The sequence below is a fragment of the Orbicella franksi genome, chromosome 6 (genome assembly GCF_964199315.1).
Source record: "Orbicella franksi chromosome 6, jaOrbFran1.1, whole genome shotgun sequence".
NCBI classification, from domain to species: domain Eukaryota; kingdom Metazoa; phylum Cnidaria; class Anthozoa; order Scleractinia; family Merulinidae; genus Orbicella; species Orbicella franksi.
The window spans coordinates 28,652,481-28,673,702 of NC_138150.1; the positions used below are offsets into that span (position 1 = coordinate 28,652,481).

Below are 21,222 nucleotides of genomic sequence, written 5' to 3' on the forward strand. Positions count from 1 at the left end.
CAAATTGTTCCCAAATGAGTGATTTAGGACTGTTTTGTTCCGAGTTCCTTTTTGTACATGGAACACATTGTTCGTAACTTGATAAATTGGGTCTGTTTTGTTCCGAGTTCCTATTTGTGCATGGAACACATTGTTCCTAACTTGATAAATTAGGACTGTTTTGTTCCGAGTTCCTATTTGTGCATGGAACACATTGTTCCTAACTTGATAAATTAGGACTGTTTTGTTCCGAGTTCCTATTTGTGCATGAAACACATTGTTCCTAACTTGATAAATTAGGACTGTTTTGTTCCGAGTTCCTATTTGTGCATGAAACACATTGTTCCTAACTTGATAAATTAGGACTGTTTTGTTCCGAGTTCCTATTTGTGCATGAAACACATTGTTCCTAACTTGATAAATTGGGTCTGTTTTGTTCCGAGTTCCTATTTGTGCATGAAACACATTGTTCCTAACTTGATAAATTGGGTCTGTATTGTTCCGAGTTCCTATTTGTGCATGGAACACATTGTTCCTAACTTGATAAATTGGGTCTGTTTTGTTCCGAGTTCCTATTTGTGCGTGGAACACATTGTTCCGAAATTAATAAAGAAAGACTGTGTTATTCCGATTTTGCTATCTGTGAATGGAATATATTGTTCCGAAATTGGTCATTAGGAACAAGTTTTGGACTTTATTGTTCCGATTTATCGATCCGTTAACTATGTGTTGTGTCACTGAATAGGCGTGTACAGACCTGCCTGGGCAAGTTTGGGTTGTATCTCACTGTCATGAATTTTACACAATAGTAATGAGTGTGGGCAAGCAAGGGCATGTTTTGGCAAGTTGAAACGTCCTTTTGTTTCGGCTAAGATTTAAAGGCGATTGTGCTAGCCACATGTTGTTTAAAGGGAAAAAATGAGCAAGAAGTGCAAAGTCAATTGGTCAGATGTCCAAGGAGCATCACCCAAACCAAAGCGGCTTCACTTGGAAAAGGATGAAGCAGACAGCTTTTACCATTGCCCGATACAAGAGTGTGAACATGATGGATTTCAAAGTCAGAGAGGCTGTAGAAAACACGTTAGCACTAAACACAGTTGGTTCTTTTATTTTGACGAAAGGCCCGATTCTAAACAAGTAACAAAGTCGCTGACGATTGGAAGAAATGAAGATGAGACAAGCGAGACCACAAAGCACAACGTGAAGTTACTTTCTTCATTTCCATTATCATGTAACATTGGCGAAGTATTCACGAAATGGTTGACAGGAAGTGCTGGCGGTTGTAAGAAAGATCGTGCCGCTCAACAGATAGTGACAAGGTGCTTCAAGTTTCTTAGATTTTGCTGTGAAGATGAAGAGGAGTTAACGTTTGAAGTGGTCGACTTTAGTTTGTGTTCTCCAAATCTGTTGTTTAAATTTATCGACTACTTACAAGATGAATGTAAGCTCGGTCATGGTGGGCGTTTGGGCTACATAGATGCTATTTCTGAATTGATCGACTTCAGAAAACTTCATGGCGCATCAGAAGCAGTTCTAAGAAAGTTCTCTACGACAGAGTTGTACCTCAAGAGAGCCCGAAAAACAGTTGCAAAGATGATGAGATTGCAGTGGACACAAGATTTAGACATCGAGACTCTGGAAGCAAGAGGGCACTGGGCAACAATGGAGGAGTTATTGGAGGTGGTGAAATTTCATCTGCCGCGTTACGAAAATACCGTGAAAATGTGCAAAACCAGTCCAGCCCAAGTGAACCCCTCAGACCTAACATTTGCCACAAAATTTGTAGCCATGTATCTGTTCATCAAGGTGAAGGGATCGCGGCCCATGACGTACCAATATTTGACGGTGGACATGATTGCCACAGCTAAGGAAAACGGTGGATTTATCGATCAGAAAACGTTCAAGACGGCTGGAAAATATGGCTTCGATTCTTTGATTCTGACCGACGCAAACATGCACGTTCTTAACGGCTACATCTCGAACGTTAGACCGTTGCTTAAGCCCCCGTGTGATTTCGTTCTCGTCACCAGAAATGGAGGTCAGCATGGCAAACTGGGCGAAACTATGAGCAAACTGGTTTTTGATGCAATTGGAAAATACATTCATCCCACACGTTATCGCTAAATCGTCGAAACGCAAAGCCTCAATCAGCTCACTAGCGAAGAGCAAAGGTTTTTGTCTGAGGACCAGAAACACAGTTCTGCGGTTGCTAAAGTTCACTATCAAAAGCAACGATCGCGAGAAGTTGCCCTGAAGGGTCACGAGTGTCTTCAAAAACTTCAAGGTACCAAGGGTTCCGAGGTAGACGATGACGTACACGCAAGACTTGGCGGTTCAACGTCCAGCTCCGGGCCTTCAGTTGAGACAGCTCAGAATAAAAACAGCTCGACCCCCATAAAGGATACCCTGCCTAAGAGAAACTTGCACCTTCAGAGGAAAACTCGTCATGTTTTAAAATTCACGAAAGAAGAGGATGATTTTCTGAAGGAAGGGATAACTAAGCACGGGTTTGGACAGTGGACAGCTATTTTGAGAGATTCCGATTTCGCATTTCAACGGCGGACTCTCTAAAGAAAAGGGCCGGAATGAAAATGTCGCCAGTTTGATAAAGAGACTGGAAAAGTGTGGACACTGACTTTCAATGCAAAGCTGATGGGTGTAAGCAGAGTTTGTTGTACACAAAACAGACAAAAATCAATTGCTTTATTGTAAATGCATCTTCCTGTCTCCAGATGACAGCAAACTCAACAAACATGTTATATTCTTTTGGAACTGGCCTATCGCCACTGTCAATATCACTGTAGCATAACGACTGTCTAGTTCACAGTGCTTTCAAGAACTATAATCTCTTAATGTAACTAATAGCCATAATATTTTTCCTTTAATTCACATCGTGTGCAAAATAGTCAAACGTAGCATAAGCGCAACGTGGTATTCCTTAACAATGCACACACTAATACATGTGCAAATATGAACATAGAAAGAATAAGTCGCACGCAAGCTGTCTTATTACAAGCCCATGAAACTACCAATCTACGGTTGCGTACTAGTCTGCATAAAACGAGTCAGGGTCATTTGCTTCTTGGATGGATGCGCCTGGCTTTGAAAGTGCGGCCTCTTCACTGACGTAGCTGCTACAGGGTTGTGAGCTCGAGCAATGCCTGGGGACGGTGGACAGATAGCTTCCACGTCGTCATTCGGAATGTACATTGGTGTCTTTGGTGCCGCCGACCAACATTCTTCGTCGTCTTCGTCTGAGCTCCTGCTTCTGGCAGGCAGATTTGCTGGACGCTGGCTGGGTGGGAAGACTCTCACTGGCAGCGGAGAGAACAGGTCTCGTATGAAATTCACGCAAGAACGGTCTACCAGCTCGTTGCTAAGGCAGAGCCTCTTGCGTTCTGCCAGGGCAGCCGGTAGTTTCAGCGTTCCATGACGCTCGTGATAACAGCGCAGTTTTTCGCAATTGATTTCCAGGAGACTTTGCATCACTCTTCGTTCTTCTTCGTCTCTTGGATCTTCCATTCTTTCGCTTTGCTCAGCCATTTCCTTCTCCATAGCTAAAAGCCACGGCTTCCCAAATGCTGTTCTGATCCTTTCCTGTTCCTGATCTTCTTGAAAGGCAGCGAGGTCCCTTCGAATCGGTGTGGGCAGCGGCTCGTTATGGTCGTGCGGGAGCAACGACACGTGCTCCACCGACACTCCCCTCGTTTGTAAGAAGTGTTGCCTCTTCTTATAGCACCTTTCTTCAACCCTTTTCAGCCTTTCCTTTTCAGCGAGATGACTTTCTAACATGTGGCTCAGTTGGCGGTGACGTAGAGAGCCAGGTGAGCATTGTGCCAGCCTAGCTTTCAAGGTCGTCAGGGTCTCGTCTTCATCGGAATCGCCGACATCTTCAATGGCGTCCTCTTCAGAGCTTTCTTCTCGGGATTGCGGTTCTGTCAGAAGGCCGCAACTCTGTTCTCGTCTACAATCGCCCTGGGCGGTTTCGTCGACTTCTTCGTCTATTAAAGAAACGCTCAAAATGTTGCGCAACTCCTCCTCAGGCATACCACTTTCGTGCACAGTGGGCATTGTACTGGCCTGACTGCTCGGGCTGTCTCCTACGATATTGTGCGCCCACACAATGCAATCCATAGCATGTTTCCTCAGCCACTTGTTTGCTTCAGGTTCGACACGAGGAAGACTCTTGAAGTGGTACTTGCGCAGGCGTTTGTCCATAGCTTGATTGTGAGCTGCACCAAAATCCATTTCCACCTGGCAAGTTATGTACATGGTCGCAGTGCAATGGAAACCTTGAGCCTTTTTCCACTTCGCGTCGTGCGACGTGAAGCCCCCTTGACATATGATTTTCCAGTCATCTATGTCGAGCAGGGTGGCATATGCCTCGTCTAGGAAGATAACCTCTGTCAGGTTGTCGATCATAGCCTTGTTGAAACTCTTTTGCTTCGTGACGCGAGCAATTCGGCTGAGGGGAATGATCTGAAAAACAGGTGAGAAGAGGCTGGTCTTTCCGCTGTCAGCTGAGCCAATAGCACACAGCACAGGCTGTTTGTGTTCTTTGGGACGGAACAACGCCAGGAAATCTGCACAAAACTGCCGAATTTCATCTTCTGTTAGGCTGTTCCTTAGGATTGCCTCAAAATATCTTGGCTCCGGGTCCTTGAGTCGGTCGTAGTCCACAAACGCGCGTGGAGTTGTGAGACCCTTCTGTTGAAAAGAGCCAAAACAAAAGCACATCAGACAGTGCTACAGATCGTAAAGATTGGGTTTGAAAATTTGCTTGTATCTTCTTATTTAAATGTTAAAACAGTCCAGTGTATTCTTCTCACCTGAGATTCTGAGATAATCCCTTGGACGAACGACCCAGAGGAAAAGCTCCAAAACCACCCGTCTTGTACTTCGATCAGGTCTCTGTCAATCTTAATTTGGCGTATGAAAGAGCTTTCTGGCTCGCTTAGTATGGGCAGAACACGTTGAATATGCTGGACCAGACGGTCTTTGAACGCTTCGTTTCCCATTAGGCTGTGGAGGAACGTTTTCATGGTACACAGATACTGGAACGTGAACTGCGATTTGGCCGCCAGTTTGTACACCTCGCCGCGATACACAGCATACTGCAGCTTTTTCATCACAATTTGTATATCGTTGCACAGGACTGTTACTGGACAGGATAGGGGTTTGTGCGGCGGATCTGGTAGTGCTGTCTGCGATGTACTTTGCAGGTTGTTATCAAATCCAAAGGTGTCTAACACGAGACCAGCTCGGCGTAATTCCGAAACGGATGCTGCCATCATCGTTTGAAAACTCTCAAGGACGACACGAAGGCGAACGACATTTTCCGTCGGCGCTGACTCTTGGGATTCTTCGTGGAAGTCACCATGAAGCTCCTCTTGCAGAGCCCTGCCAATCAAAACAAAAGGTTTTGCTTACGTAAGGCAATGCAATATCTCCCTGGTATTACTTTGTGAAAGTGAACTGCTGAAATCAAACTCGCGATGTTTTGAAAATGAGAAGATAAAAATTGATCAATTATCGATAATCGAATAACAGTCTCTTTTCACCGGGCAATGAAGCATGATTACTTTGATTTTTCAATGATGAATAGCATTTTTTACCTTTCTGACTATTTATGTTTGTTTATTATATATTTACTTTCATTAGCGTGCAATTTAACAGAAATTCAAAGAATATAAATTGGTCAAATTAATCTACTCACCCGAGGCAATGCTGGTACGATGACTCCACTAGTTGCATTAAGCAGAGGTTTTTGTGGTCCTTAAACACTTGACACAGCTGATTCAGGTTATGACAGCAGTTTTTCTTTCGTGACGCCCTTGATGCATAATATTCCAAACCGCAACTTGCGACAGCTCTTTGGATTCTAAGTGCATTAATGACCGAGCCATTGTTTGTTTGGCAAGCCACCCAGTAAGATATGGCTGGGAATGTTTGCTTTCCCGGCGATGAAAGCTGGGACGCATTGACGGGTGATTCGTCATTCGATTCGTCACTCTCTCTGGTCTCCTGCAATTGTGGCCTTTTTCGCTTCTTGCTGTCCAATGTTGACGTACTTATCGCCGAAAAAAAGAAGCAAATTTCCGCCAATTTTGACAAGGTTAAATCGCATTCGTCGCGTTTCTCGCATATCCAGTTCCATGCTCTTTCTATTTCGGCGTCGCTAACCCGCCAAACGCACTTAAAAGCAACAACCGAACACAGCTTTTCAACCCTCGCAACTATCTCGCACTCCGCCTTATCTCTTATTGCCTTGCTATTTAACTGAGAGCAAGGTTTGCTCATCTTGCCACATGAACATGAGCATGAACTGAGCCGTTTGAAGTTCTGACTACCCTTAAATACTGTTCCGTCACAAACATGAACAAATTTTCATTCTCAAACCCGCCGGAGAGAATAGCAGAGCAAATCACAGGTGAAAGATTGAGAACTCCATTTGATCACCACCAATAGCTTTGCAATATTCTTTTTCTCTAAATTCTTTCGTTGAGCTCAAAAACAAATAATGGCTTTCACCTAAACACTCCACAATACAAATCTCCAAAACAAGTTAATGCTTTAATACATTTGATGAAGAAAAGATTACATAAGCGTTATGTAACCTATCAATAACTTTGATATTTCTGACAAATTTCTTGTGGTTAGTTCCTTTTGAAAATAATAACGGAAAAAAGCTGATAAAGTTAAACAAATGTATTCATGCGTATGTGATGTGATGAACAATAATAAGTTGATGAGGTGAATCTTACTCTGTTGTTGGCGTGTATACTGGGTATGGCGTATACTACGGATATGGCCAGAGTTGATTAACAAATTTACTCAAACCCGCTATATACGCTTAAACCGGTATATACGCCAACAACAGAGTAAGATTCACTTCATCAACTTACCTTTCATTTTTACTGTATGTATTTTGATACTTACAGATCAAAACGTGATAGGGAACAGAAATTTTGGGAAACGATCTTCTTCTCCTTCTCCTTCTCCTTCTCCTTCTCCTTCTCCTTCTCCTTCTCCTTCTCCTTCTCCGTCTCCGTCTCCGTCTCCGTCTCCGTCTCCGTCTCCGTCTCCGTCTCCGTCTCCGTCTCCGTCTCCGTCTCCGTCTCCGTCTCCGTCTCCGTCTCCGTCTCCGTCTCCGTCTCCGTCTCCGTCTCCGTCTCCGTCTCCGTCTCCGTCTCCGTCTCCGTCTCCGTCTCCGTCTCCGTCTCCGTCTCCGTCTCCGTCTCCGTCTCCGTCTCCGTCTCCGTCTCCGTCTCCGTCTCCGTCTCCGTCTCCGTCTCCGTCTCCGTCTCCGTCTCCGTCTCCGTCTCCGTCTCCGTCTCCGTCTCCGTCTCCGTCTCCGTCTCCGTCTCCGTCTCCTTCTCCTTCTCCTTCTCCTTCTCCTTCTCCTTCTCCTTCTCCTTCTCCTTCTCCTTCCCCTCCTTCCTCTTCCTCTTCCTCTTCCTCTTCTTCTTCAACCCTCGACTGCCTAAGTCATTGCAATATTGCGGTCGTTTGTATGATCCTGAGGCAGTAAATGACGATCATCTTCCATCTTCCTTGCTTTATTTCCCTACTTATTGATACGTTTCTAACACGAGCATCTTTTCGGCGTCAGGTTGAAATTGATTAAGCCGTGCTGCCCATTCTACAGAACCATGATGCGAGAAATCTTCTAACGCTACAGTACAATGCACAGTTGAGAAGACAAGATCGCACCTCCACCCCCCAGGGGATGTATATAGGGGTTGAACCAAGATGTTTGACAATGTGAGGTTAAAATTATTCAATGATTCAGGCCGTGTGGACTCTTCCCCTAATATTTGTGATAATGACACCCAAATATTTGTTTAAAACTACTTTTATTATTCTTTTTTTATCATGATCATGCGGGCTTAAGGGGGTATGGTACCCTAAAATATGGCGATGTTCATGAAAAATTCAATTTCTTGGAAATACAAGACTTAAGACCCTTGAGGACTTGTCAAAAACATTTTGAAACGATCTTGCCGAATTTCCTTCCAGATGAGTGTGAAATTTAAGGAAAGTACACAGTGGTTTAATTTTTTTCACGTGGCAACGGCCGTAGCAACGACTGTTTACTATAAGGACGTGACCAAAAATATAGATTATTTTTAACTTATATGAACGAAACTATTTAGAAAAAACTTTTAAGACATGCGCAACTCGATTGGTATAATTATTTGTGAAAAGCTTTGCCTCAAATTGCCATCACAGGCTCATTCATTTCCCTTATGACAAGGAATATTTCCCACAACTGCGGTAACTTTTTACAAAATAGAACAACCATTGCACAGCTCCCTCCCCCGAGATCCAATCTGCACCCCCTCCCCCACTATTTTCGGGTCGTTAAATGCTTAATATTTCGTGTAAGAAACTTAAAGTGCATTTTTCTCAAAAGTTTACTTTCGTACCGACTGACTTGGCGCCAACATTTCTACTTTGCAAGGTTTTTAAGTAGAATTTCTGAAACTTGGGCTCATCAAAGACCAATAGTGTCGTGATGATATAAACCAAAAAAATCGTAACATTTTAAGGTCTGTCACGTGACATGAGATGATTTGTCCACTGGGTGTGATAAGAAATAAGGTTATTTCCAAATAAAGCTGTAAAAAGCACTGAAAGTAAGAGTTAACTGTCAAAACTTAGGTTCATAGCACAGAACAAAACAGAAACTTACATGATATGCTTATTTGACAGTCAAATCTTGTTTTGTAAAAGAGCAGGAAGTGTTGGCGTCATTACTATAAAACACTACTTCAAAAGGCTGTGGCTGGTTTCCATAGCAACCATTTTGAGTAAAACTCTAGAAATTTAATTTCTCTTCTTGAGTGCAATAGCACACAATTGATCTTTCTTCACCATATTTAAACAAACTTTTTGGTCCATTTGAGGGTACCATACCACCTTAACTTTGATCATCCGACGAGACGTGGTGCTTTTCTTGTGGTATAGAAACGTCGTAGACAAGGATGAGCGAGCGCTTATGGCCTAGTGCAAATTGACAATCGGAGTCGTAAGCGGATTCAGAAGCTCGAAGGAATCGGAATCGGAACAATCAAAACGTCTCCATAGTTTGTCGCTGTTGGCAGCAGGAACACAAAAATCAATCAATCGTAAAGCCCGGAATCGAACATTGTGATTGGTTGATTCTTCTTCTTTCGCTTTCGACTCCGACAATTAAGTTTTCACTGCATGATAAGTGACAGAGTCATAATCGGAATCGGTATTCCCTTTGTGTTATTTTCTGGTCAGTGCAACTGTAGAGCTTGATGATGCAGTTTTATAGGCGTAAATTTACTTTAGCTATATTTCAGTGTCCGAAATTTTTGTGCGAAATTTTCCCGGAATATGGTAGAGACATTATGTGTATTCTTTCGAGATATTTTGTGTGGTTTATTTGTGCAGAAGTTATCAACATTTTAAGCTATTATTTTGACTCTTTGAGTACAGAGATCTGTGCAAAACTAACAGGAAAAAAGGTAGTATTTCACAGAGATTTTATGCGCTTTGAGCGAATAAACCTTCTATAGAGATAACCAGATCTCTGTATGGCCGCGCGTTTAAAGAGGTCGCAATTTACAAATAAACAAGGAACTTTAGACATTCGAAATGCAATTTATTAACAAGCTCTATTGAAGTCTTAAGGTGGTTCTAAATTTTCTACAATTCCAGGCATTAGGTTTGCCGTTACACTTGTCCAGCACGATTTGAAGAGAATTGTTGGCACGACAGTTAATGCTGCTCATGGCCGGATGTATACACGTATCCCGATCCAGTCTGCCATAGTTCGCGTCTAGTATGCTGATTTTTTTCTCTTTTTGGCAGGTTATTTTTCCATTTTCCCCTTCAAAAATGACAAGAAACTCTGGCCTTTCTGCAGAAAATGAAAGAAGAAAATTAAAAGACGTAAGAGGAAGAGGAAGAGATTCTAACAAGAGAGGAAATTTTCCTCTAAGTGATTTCGCGCTTCTCAAGGACCCGACCGTTAATTTTGATCTCATTCTGGCTTAAATTTCCGGAAATTTCAAGGGACGAATGAAGAGGACAACCTTGAGGGGTATGCCGAAATTTTGGAAATTTCTTGCTAGGAATTTCTATTCCATTTGACTCTGCCACCAAAATTTCCGAAATTTTCGGTTGAATCGTTGGCTTCTCGGAAGTTCAACAATATCCGGATTCTCTGGAAGCTTTCCAAGAAAATTTCTGTACTATTTGTCCTCGTTTCAAAATGTCCGGACGTTTTGTTTGAATAGAAAGCACCCAAAAGTTAAAAAAGTATGCGAAGTTTCACAAGAATCCATCGCAATCTCTTGAAAACATGGCATCTCGAACTTGCTAATTTCTACAAATAGTCTAAAAGAAATGTATTCAATACGCTCGTCAACATCTGACAGAACGAATGAAACTCCTGCTGAAAAATTGTTCAGCAAGCTGATTGCATTACAAAATTTATACAATATAAGGCGCCTTCGATAGGTTGCTTCAGTTGTGTACCTTATTACCAAACTTTTGTATTTTGAATCACTTTAACTTCGCGCTTTTGGGTAACACAATGTATTTCCTTGGCAATGTAATAATGTAACAATGTAACATGTCCTTGAATTTTGAATTTTGTAAATCGACTTTATCAAAGGCAAAATAACGTCAAATTGACAAAAAAAACAATGGGGGACTAAATGCCAACAGTAACATAATGTAAGTCACTTAATTTTCGCGTCATGTTTTCATCGCGACACTTACTGTTCGCATCACTTTAATTTCGCGATTTTTTTTAATCGCGAAATTTGCGAAATTAACGTGCCGCGAAAATTTCATGTAATAAGGTAGTCATTTTCATGAAGCGAATTAAACTTGGTTATGATGCATTCTGAAGCTTGTTGGCTTCTATGTTAGAAAGAAGAAAACAGAATCCAGCATTTAGAGGGGCTACGTCACGGTCGCGCATGCGCGTGCGGTCACGAAAAAGTTTGAAAGTTTTAGCCTCAAACTTTCAAAGTCGTCGGCGAAGACGTATTCGTAACTTTATCGAAAAATATCTCTGTTATCCTTGAGTGGTCTATTCTTTTGATAGCGGTTATAAGTCAATTGACTGTTGTAGAGTATTTACATGTAGATTTTGGCTCGTGTTCGATGTGAGTGAATTTCCGTGGATGTTGTGATGCAGTGTGATGTCTTCTTGAGGCGGTCGGCGATCTGCAAGTGGTCGGAAGAGGATTTACACTTCAGTTTCTGAGGGAGTAACGTTTTGGTAAAAAGACCATCGAAGGATTTTGCTAGACTGCCGCTTTTATTCTTCGTCAGTATCTGCGATGATTTATGGCGAATATCGGAGTGATTCAGCGTTTGCTGGCCACCTTCTTTCCCTAGAACGACGAAGGCAAGTACCTTTCGTTTATCTTTCAAGTGCAGTTTGCCACTTTGTTTGTACCGTTTATCTGGTCATTTTACATGTTTCCTATTCTTTTGCCTCTCACATAAAGGAAGCTAAGTCAGTAGAGGAAAATACAAGACGAGAGAAGATACTGAAAGATAGCTCTTCCGTAAAATGACGGCGCCATGTTGAAGGTGAGCTGATATGTACAACTGTAAACAAGTTGCCACACGCAACTTTGACTTTAATTAGAGGAGCAATAACTATGTGTAGTCGTTTCATTTAATTCGTTTCGTCATTTTCTTCTTTTAAGTTTCCTTCGAAGTCAATACAACCTGTTTACTTATTTTAATGTACTCTAACTGGGCATATGAACTAGATTTTTCTACAAGTGAAATTTCCCCTTTCAAAACAAAATAATTTGTCACTTACATTTAGTATGCCTCGCTATTCTGTATGTTTTACAAGTGTGTTAATTAGTGCATCATCAGGACTATTATTACTATAAACTCTTGGCTCTGTTGTTGTAAGGGTGGATGATCAGCCGCAATCATAAAGGCCCAGTCAAGTAACTGATGTTTTTTCAGTCATCCTGCCCTCCACATTTTACATTTATTATCCAAATATACAAAATGCCCTTTGTGCTCTGCATCCTTTTCAGTAATGCTCAAAATTTAATTTGGCGTGACTTTGCATTTATTTTGATAGTTTTTTTTTTATATATTTGTTACTGTTTTGTTTGTTGCATTCAAAAATTGACTATATTATGCGGCTGAGCCAATAGAGTATATGTATGCATGTATGGTTAGTGCACTCGTCTCTGGAGCGAGGGGTTTGGGTTCGAGCCCTGGCTGGGGACACGGTGTTGTGTTCTTGGGCAAGACACTTTACTCTCACAGTGCCTCTCTCCCAGGAGTATAAATGGGTACCGGTGAATTGTTGGGGAAACCTAACAAATTGTGGGGGGGGGGGGGGGGGGGTAAGGGAGTGTCCTGCGATGGACTGGCATCCCATCCAGGGGGATTAGAAATACTCCTAGCCTCTTCATGCTACAGAAACCAGGATAGCTCTGGCAGCTATGAGCCATCAGCTCCAAGGCTTCACTTATGCATATATGTACTGATTGTATGATTGATATGTGTTGTGTTCAATGTCTTTGTTGCAGAGAGGATACTGATCTTACAGCGAGTTCTACCAATGTTGATATTACAGGCATATCAGCATCTTATTGAACATATAAGGAAGTCCTGTTTACAAGATATGGCCTCTTTTAGAGCATCTCCATGGGAACAGTTGTCTTTCAATACTGTCAAATTATTTTTCTAATACAGTATAGATGCTTAAAATCCAAATTGTCCTCAAATATACAAAGTGTTTATTTTTTACAATGTGTACCAATATTCTTTCATTTCAATGACATGATCAAACCAATTTTTACTTCTCTCCCACTCTAAAATAAATTACATCTCCACTAAAGTACATGTATACAGTCAATAAAATTCATTGATTACTATTTGGTGACTGTGCTGACCATGACTAGTTATTGAATACAGTATGTCCCAGGGTGTTTGATGAAAGCAAAGTCTTTTGGAACTACTGGATATTATGAAACATTGCTAGCAAAAATGGAAAAATTGCATAGGTCAGGTACTAAAACCAGAAACAAAATAACCAAACCAGGGCTGCAAATATTTTTTTTCTCTTGAAAGGACATATGTCCTACTAAAACACCATCTTGGTCAGACAAAACAAATTGTGGTCGGGCATCACCGAAAAAGTAAGATTTACTCACAGTAGATCTTTATTCACCCTTACTGTAAAGTAATTTACGATAAAAAAATTGTCAAGACATCATGTCCACCCACATTTGGGATTTCGTTGGACATGAGCAAATTTTGGTCGGCCAATGACTGATGACCGACTGTTATTTGCAGCCCTGCAAACAAAATGTAACAACAAGATAGCACTCAGGTTAGCTCTATAAAACCCTGGTTAGCCTGAATAACACTCAGGTTACAGCTGGCTGTTGACAGTTGTGAGGAGTTTCATTTCAGTGGTTTTGTTTTGGGTTTTGGCACTGCCATCAGTTGTAGGGAAATATTTTTAAAATTGCACAAGCCTGCCTAGAGATGTAGCTTGAAAATCTGGCTCGTTAAAAATCCCAGGGTACTCTTCTAGTCTATACCTTGTTTTATTGATCTTTTTTCTGTCTATACCTTGAATTTATTGATCTTTTTTCTGTATTGATTTTTTTTCCAGTAATAAACTTTGGCCTTGTTATAAAAGGAACAAATTCATAAACTAGCTGTTGGTGAATTTTCAGCTCAGAACCATGTATTGAGCATGCATTTTATCTCGGCATAATGAACCAACACCCATCCTGAATGTGCAATGATAAAGATGAAAACAAGGTGTGGAGGTGATTTACATTAACAAAACAAATGCCTCTTCCAATATTACTATAAAATAATGCTTTCTTTGTAGGCTTTTCTTCAGGGGGAAAGAACTTGTTGCTTGCATTTGTTTTGGTTTAATCAGCCCTGAATCTCAAATAAACTCCAGTGTGAGGGATATTGCCAATGGATAACTGTTACTACACAGGAAGGGCACACCTGGTTTCCTTTCCCCAGATAACCGTATCTATGGAGAACATTTTGCCAATAGTCGGCATTCATAAAGACATGCATGCTATTGTCATTGCAGTCTATTTCTTGTAGCATAATTTGGTACATGCCACACTTGCACCATGGTATTGCCGAGTTACTAGAAGGACGTGCAGGGTTAGGCATTCCATCCACACTTGTCATCTGTCCTTCTGTGGATGTACCAGGGGTGGGTTGAGAAATGTTGCTTTCACTGATGGTCTCATCTAAGTTGTCAATTCTTCTAGGCAGGCTTCTCGCACACAGCTTGCACACATTGCTTCGTCAAGCATTTGAATGAATTCCTAAAAGAACATTATGGAGGTAATCACCAATAAAGTACAGTACTGTAAAGTATTTTTAGCTGGCCTGACAAAATTAAGTGTTGTGATTGATTTATTTTAGGTAGAGCCAACAACTGTTTCAAAGATTCAAGTTTGACAGCTTCCTAGCAAGCACAGAGTTTTTGCCAATTCAAGTGGGCCCAGAAATAAAAAAAAAATCAAGTGTAGGAACAAAACAAATCTTGCCTTGCTAAACTTTATGCATTTGCATTGGTGTTCAAGCTTTGATTTTTGTGGTCTTTTCCATATGTAGGCATACTTTTGTTCTTGGAATAATAACAAATAAAAACATATTTCTATACAAGCAGACCCTTACATCTCTATTTTATTTTATCCTCTCCTGCTCTTCACGTGGCCTGTTGTCAGTCTGGTATGGCTGTGTTTTTCAGCCACAAATGAAGCTGTACTTGCACCAGCCTTGACATGAAAAAAGAGTCATGTCAAAGCTGTTGTACTTTGTATATGAAAAATCAAACTCTCCTAGAAACCTTCTCAGCTCAAGGAAAAGATAATTCAAACTGCAAAAACTCGAAACTGCTCTATGCTTGGTGACATGTTTGGCCTGAATGAAAAGACATGCTGTACACATGAACATGTGTACATATGAAGACTTGAACACAAACAGAAACAAAAATAGCCAGAAATCTAGTCGTTCCATTCGCGTGCAGCCTTCAATACCTACTTACAAACTATGTTACATCAAAGCTAAGTGCATAAATAAGGAATCTCACCGTGTTTTCGACACGGATTTGCTGTCGAACCACACATGCACTCACTACCACATCTTGCAAGGGCAGCCACGATTTGCATTTGCTTTCTGTTTCGTGGAACAAGCGCTTTTGAACGAACAGGAGATGCGATTTTCCTAAGAGGATAACAACAGAAGAAAGAGAAAATGGACGTTGCGTTGGAGCATATTCCCAGAAACTACGAAACAGTTCACACATTTAAATCTGCCACGTAATTGAGTCGAAGGAAACTCACCACCGTAGCCTTTCTTGCCTCTTCTGCGTCCATAATTTTGCCTCTGCGATAAAATAAGTAGATCGACGAGAAGAAATCTACACACGCGACAAAAAGACGTAATAATTTTAACCAAGAACGGCTAAATTTGCGCAAAATTTAACAACTCCGATAAATTCAAGATGGCGGATGCATTTGAATCTCAATGAGAACGGAGCCAAATTTCGCACATGCGCGGGTCGTGACGTAGCCCCTTCAGTACAAACCTACTGATCGACGATTCATCTCAAGCAAGAGATTTTGAAATATTAATTCTTTTCCGTTTCCTTTAGTCGTTTTTTTTTTTTTTTTTTCCGTTTCCTGTAGTTCTTTCTTTTATATGGATATACTTTGCACAAAGTGGCTCATTGTGCCAAGACTATCAATCTTAGCCCTGTCAGATACTAATAAATAAATTCATTAAAAATAAACTCAGTAATTTCAAAGCCTCCAGTTCATCTCCAGGGTTTTTCAAGACCCTCGAGGAACTACAGGAAGAAGCAACCTATTTAACGCTGCGAATTGCTATTATCTTATTAGTTCTGAGCATTTGACAAATTATTTTCTGGTAGAATAAGAATTGTTGTAACAATTAAAGTGGTCAAATTTGCTCAGCCCTATAAATAATATCGAACACTATGTCAACTCAATACAAAATCGCCCCATTTGGCGCGAGAATATACTCGGATATTTGTCCGCGGACATCATCTGTTCCGAGAAGCGAACGTAAACTGTGAGCTTTGTGGAACAGATAACATCCAAGGACATAATCTTTTGCCAAGGACAAATATCCGAGCATATTTTTGGAGGCTATTGTGCTTAGTGTCCTTCAATATTTTTCCCCAACACGCACGGTTTAGAAAATTGAGGAATATCATGCTCTCGGATATTCCCCAGTTTTAGCTTTAGAAATATTCAGTAACGTGACGCGTTTAAGCCAGTCGCGTGAGAGCGAACTATTTGATGGATTATAATTACAAATTTCTGATAAATAACAAGCCAACGTTTATTGTCAATATTTATCCCATATACCTAACTATAAATATGATAATTTTGAAAAATAAATGACGAGTTTATGTCAGCATAGGTAGCTGACATGAATGGTACCGCTAAGGGCAAATCTACAAGGTGGGGTGAAGGGTGATGGGTGACGAGGGGTGAACATTGCTCGTTCCTCACCCCTCGATCCCGTTTTAGACTTTTTGCTCTGTAACTAAATTTCTCTACATTTCAGTACGCATCTGGATGCTTTTGTAAAAGTATTCCATAATTTTGGTGCAAGATCACGCCGTGACTATAAATTGTCAGTGCCTCTTCATTCATGAGGAATATACTGCTCTAACTTAAAGCAAAGCTTGATATTTTTAATGAGAAAAGTCAACAAAAGCCCACTTAAGCTTGCTGACGCTAGTTACCCTCCTTGAAGGTGAGTACTTTCCGTTTCCTGTGGCAGATTTCTAACATCCGTTTCCTACATACGTCCGTTTGGGTTTTGAATCTGACAGAATGCTATGAGCTAAAACGTGACATGACTAATTTTGCTACTTTGCGGGATGTATTTAAACAGACCTTGCTTGACACATCAACTACTCCACAAAGACGAAGATTGCAAGATAAGATTTCAGAGTGTCCGCAAACTTAATTTCTACTGACAAGCAATTAGCGATTCAGTCCCAAAAGGTAAATTCCCTAAAAGGTGTATCTTCAAACGAGTTAATTTCAAATACGCAGCTTGCATGCAGCTATTTGTTTTCATTTCGTTTTGCAACTTCTAATGCATGTATGATTCTCGACAAGCTTGCGTATATAGTAAGTGATACAACTGGATTAAATGACCTTGCAGATTTACGAGAGCGTTTATTTGCACAAGTTACAATAACAAACAAATTATTATTATTAGCATATGAGATTGTATGTGATTTCTTTGAGGTCAGTAATAGGCAACGTCGCAGATGACCGAATGAACTATGGCCTCATGTTTTACACGTGCTCCGAACTGAATTGTAATTTGAACTGCACTGTAGCTGTATGTGTATATTGGATTGATACTTATCGCATAACAGTAAATTGTTCTTCAGTTGTTAAATACTATGTTGTTAAATTAAATAGTGTGTTATAGCTCAATCAACCAGATTACAGCATTTGTATTGGTATTCTAGCAGAATTCTACTAATTTCTGTTCATACGTTCCTTTGAAGGAATATGAAGTGCCTTGTTTTGTTCTTCATCTCTTTGGGTCTGGCGATGTCATTTCCTCGACCTCCTTACCGTGATGCTGAGGATCTGAAAAACCAGATGGCCGGTATGTCCGTCAGTTTATTGCTATAGTTAGCAGCCGTGTTTTCATTTGACCTTTGATAGTAACACTAGTACTGTATTTAGTTCGTTCAGTTGGGCCTGTTTAATGGCACTGAACACTTGCTAACCAGGTAGCACTTTTAGTGCCTCGGGCTAATGAGGTTTCTTTTGCGTAAATGTGTCGTATCTTATTCAGAATTGTGCGTTGTTCACTTTATCTTCGTGATTCAAATTTGGGTGATTCAAATCTGCGTAAAACCAATGAGACTAGTCGTTCCTTACATAATGCGGATAAACATTAGCAAAAGTTTTTGCCAAACATGATTCTTTCTTTACCCCTTACTGTGCGAGTCTCGTACTAGACCTTTTATCTCTACTGTTTTGTGGGTACTTTTAATTTGTTCTCTTCCTTATATCAAAGCATGGCATGAGCGATGAAAAGCCCCCTATGTTGCAAGGAAACTTAAGTCAATATTGTAACATCTCCGTTTGTTTACAGAAACAGAACTCAACCACCCTTGGCCGCCGATAGTCAAACGAGGTGAGATTAATAGACTACTTGTGCGAGTTCGAACATAACCAATAACCGGCTTGTTGTTAAATTGTCCCGTTTTGTAGAGCATAGTATAAAAAGCCTCCGATGTTCAAAGGAAACTTAATTCAATTGTAATTTGCCCTTTTTTACTGAAAGAAAAGCCCCTGATGTTTAAGAAAAACTGTCGATTTAATTCAGATGTTATGTGGCCTTTGTTTTTTTAGAAAAGAAAAAAATGAACGAACCTCGACATTATCATGACGATATTATTTTTGTCTTAAAACAGGATAATATTTGTCACAGTAACTTAAACAGGGCAAGAACAACTTAAAAAAAACCGCGAATCTTACAAGGGAGGCCAGGTTGATTGTCAATAATGGTTTTTAACATTACTTCTGTATGTGCGGCTTGGCCAATTCATTAAAATTATAAAGCTGGGATAGCGGTTTTTAGCGGAGCTCCGGCGGCCCGAAGGGCCGCCAAGCGGAGCCCCATACTCATATGGGAAAGAAACCCATGAGTTGATTTTCTCATGGTTATCATGGCTAGCGGTATTGCTCGTGGGCGCGTACGCACGACGACGACGACGACGACGGCGACGGCGACGGCGGAGTTGCCCAACATGGCGGCCATACTCCAAATAATAGGTTGACAGAGACATGCAGCCTTGGTTTACCGTGTACTTCCTTGATATTGGACATCCATGTTATGATCAATTGACACCTGTCAATACAAGGTATCCGCTGACCATTATCACGTGACCATATCGCGGGCTCACGTTAACAGCTCCTCGAGGTCACGTGTTTTCTTGAAGTTGACCGCTGACCAAGCGCTGGTTATCGATTGGATCGTGGGCTCATATTGGGTTAGCTTGTTGGAAACAGGGCAGGATTGCTCGGAAGCCAGTTTACGCTAACCCAGGATTAAAAGTTAATCTAATTATAACTTTTTCTTCTATACAAATGTGTTTTGCTGTTTTGTTTTGTGTATATGGTGATTATTAAAACTCAAAACAGAAGGCCAAGCAATATACAGAAACCTCACCGCAAAGTTACAAAACCTCAAATCAAAATTCTACCTTTTTCTGGGTTAGCTGAATCGGGCTTTGAACAACCCGGCCCAGGAGCTACGCTTTTAGCCTGGCCTAAATCTATATATTAAACTAGTGATAGAGGCTTGAAGAGAATTCCGAAGTTTCTTTCTGGCCTTCTTCATTTAAAATGCCACCTATAGCAAGGGAAACGTGAGTTTCATACAATTAGAAACTTTTGGCACTTGCTTTGCAGAGCCGGAACTGAATGAGCCTGGCCGCCGAAAGTTACATGACGTTTGGCAACACCGCTGGCAATGTTGGCCAGCAGGGAATCAACTCGGGAAATGTTAATGTCGGAACTCAATGGAACGGTGGCTACGGCGGCCACTACTACGGCAACTACTACGGCCGACGAGGTGTGTACAACTTCTTGTAGAAAACTGTATAATATTTTAATTGATAGCTTTCTTGTTGCGTACATGATAAGACTTGTTGGTTTGTTCCTTTGTTCCTTTGTGACATGTTTCCTATAAAGCCTTCTATAATACCCCTAAACCTAAAAGAAAAATTTCAATCAAATGTTTGACGCCTTTTTCTATAGACACAGAGCTGGAGGAGCCGACGTCAGATGAACTTTGGCGCTACCGGTGGCAATGTTGGCCAACAGGAAACTAACTCGGGGAATGTTGCTGTTGGACATCAATGGAACGGCAAACGTCAGATGACCTTTGGCAACACCGCTGGCAATGTTGGCCAACAGGGAACTAACTCAGGGAATGTTGCTGTTGGACATCAATGGAACGGCAAACGTCAGATGACCTTTGGCAACACCGTTGGCAGTGTTGGTCAACAGGGAACTAACTCGGGGAATGTTGCTGTTTGACATCAATGGAACGGTAAGCGTCAGATGACCTTTGGGAACACCGCTGGCAATGTTGGCCAACAGGGAACTAACTCGGGGATGGTTGCTGTTGGAAGTCAATTGAACGGCCGAAAATGAAGAAAAGATTTCTTTCATCTTGAGTATGAAAAGCGACTTCCAGTTGTAGTTCAGTAATGGCTTAATGTAGTTTAACTTAAAGGAAGCAATAATTGTAGAAGTAGTAAGAAAATAAAGGTGTTTGAAAAGCAGTTTTACTGTTTGCTGATGAGCCACGCATTCATTGGTCTATGCTGGGAATTTTTTGCACTGAGGTAAGGGTTGGAAAAGAAAAAGGTTCCGAGAATGTTGAAACCTGATCCAAGATTATTACGTGATAGGAACCGAATCTTATGTTAAGCTGAATTCAGCAGTTTTGTTCACGTGCTTTAAAATTTCCATTACAATATCTCCTCGCCTCTGACCATACATAACCCCACCACCCCCCTCCTAAAAAGTTACAATGTCGGATGGGTGCACCTCGTATCATGACGCGCGTTACCAGATTCGCGACTACTATTTGCGTTGGCAGAATGCAGTCCGTAATCTTGGGTGTCCTGTGGTTTTAAGGAAGACCTTGTTTTGAGATTTTTCGTTGACCGTCTACATTTTCTGCGCTATTTTAAATGTCGTCATACGTCATATGCGCAAAGACTATCGCGCACTTCTCGGTTTTTGTAATGGTCTGAGCAAGTCTAAGCATCGTAAAGCGAATATCTGAAGACTACCTGGTGGTCTTCATAGTAGTCTGAGGATGTTTTCGTTTGCTGCGTAGTGTGTGAGTCTGAGCAAGTCTGAGAATCGTAGTCTGTGACACAAAGACAGAAACGAAAGCTTATATCATGGACACGACTTTGAATCGCGTTGGCTTTGGGGTGTTAACCGTTGGAACAGCTATGTTTTATTCTGCATTTTCAGTTATTGCGTTTGTTGATTAGTTCCAGTCGCGAGAGATAGCTCAGTCTTAATCCGGTCGAATATTGTTTGAAATCGGCGGAAAAGTACTCTGAAGGCAAGATCCATAAGAGTGAGCCTGAACGAAGGAATGCCAATGTTAATACTACGTTTCCTTTTGATCTCA

The 21,222-nt window shown here is 41.1% G+C and overlaps 2 protein-coding genes and 2 long non-coding RNA genes across 5 annotated transcripts; 2 read left to right on the forward strand and 2 right to left on the reverse strand.

Annotated features, from left to right (window-relative positions):
- The first annotated feature begins 715 nt into the window (after positions 1–715).
- On the forward strand, positions 716–2,103 carry LOC145490576 (uncharacterized). The gene has a single exon (XM_081469674.1). The coding sequence runs from the start codon at positions 898–900 to the stop codon at positions 2,101–2,103; it is 1,206 nt and encodes a 401-aa protein (XP_081325800.1). The 5' UTR covers positions 716–897.
- A 464-nt stretch (positions 2,104–2,567) lies between these two features.
- LOC145490577 (uncharacterized) lies at positions 2,568–7,099 on the reverse strand. The gene is made up of 4 exons (XM_081469675.1): positions 5,696–7,099; positions 5,541–5,560; positions 4,809–5,404; positions 2,568–4,686 (listed from the first exon to the last, which is right to left on the reverse strand). Exons 1-4 carry the CDS (start codon positions 6,277–6,279, stop codon positions 3,013–3,015), a joined length of 2,874 nt encoding a protein of 957 aa, XP_081325801.1. The 5' UTR covers positions 6,280–7,099; the 3' UTR covers positions 2,568–3,012.
- Positions 7,100–12,495: 5,396 nt separating this feature from the next.
- Positions 12,496–15,753, reverse strand: LOC145490340 (uncharacterized). 2 transcript variants are annotated; one of them, XR_014049687.1, is made up of 2 exons: positions 15,086–15,753; positions 12,496–14,315 (listed from the first exon to the last, which is right to left on the reverse strand). It is a non-coding gene; the product is annotated as an uncharacterized LOC145490340 (long non-coding RNA). The 2 variants fall into 2 exon arrangements; XR_014049688.1 differs by lacking the exon at positions 12,496–14,315 and adding an exon at positions 14,477–14,771.
- A 1,707-nt stretch (positions 15,754–17,460) lies between these two features.
- Positions 17,461–19,743, forward strand: LOC145488883 (uncharacterized). Its single transcript, XR_014049537.1, has 3 exons — positions 17,461–17,658; positions 18,154–18,195; positions 19,476–19,743. It is a non-coding gene; the product is annotated as an uncharacterized LOC145488883 (long non-coding RNA).
- Positions 19,744–21,222: the final 1,479 nt, after the last annotated feature.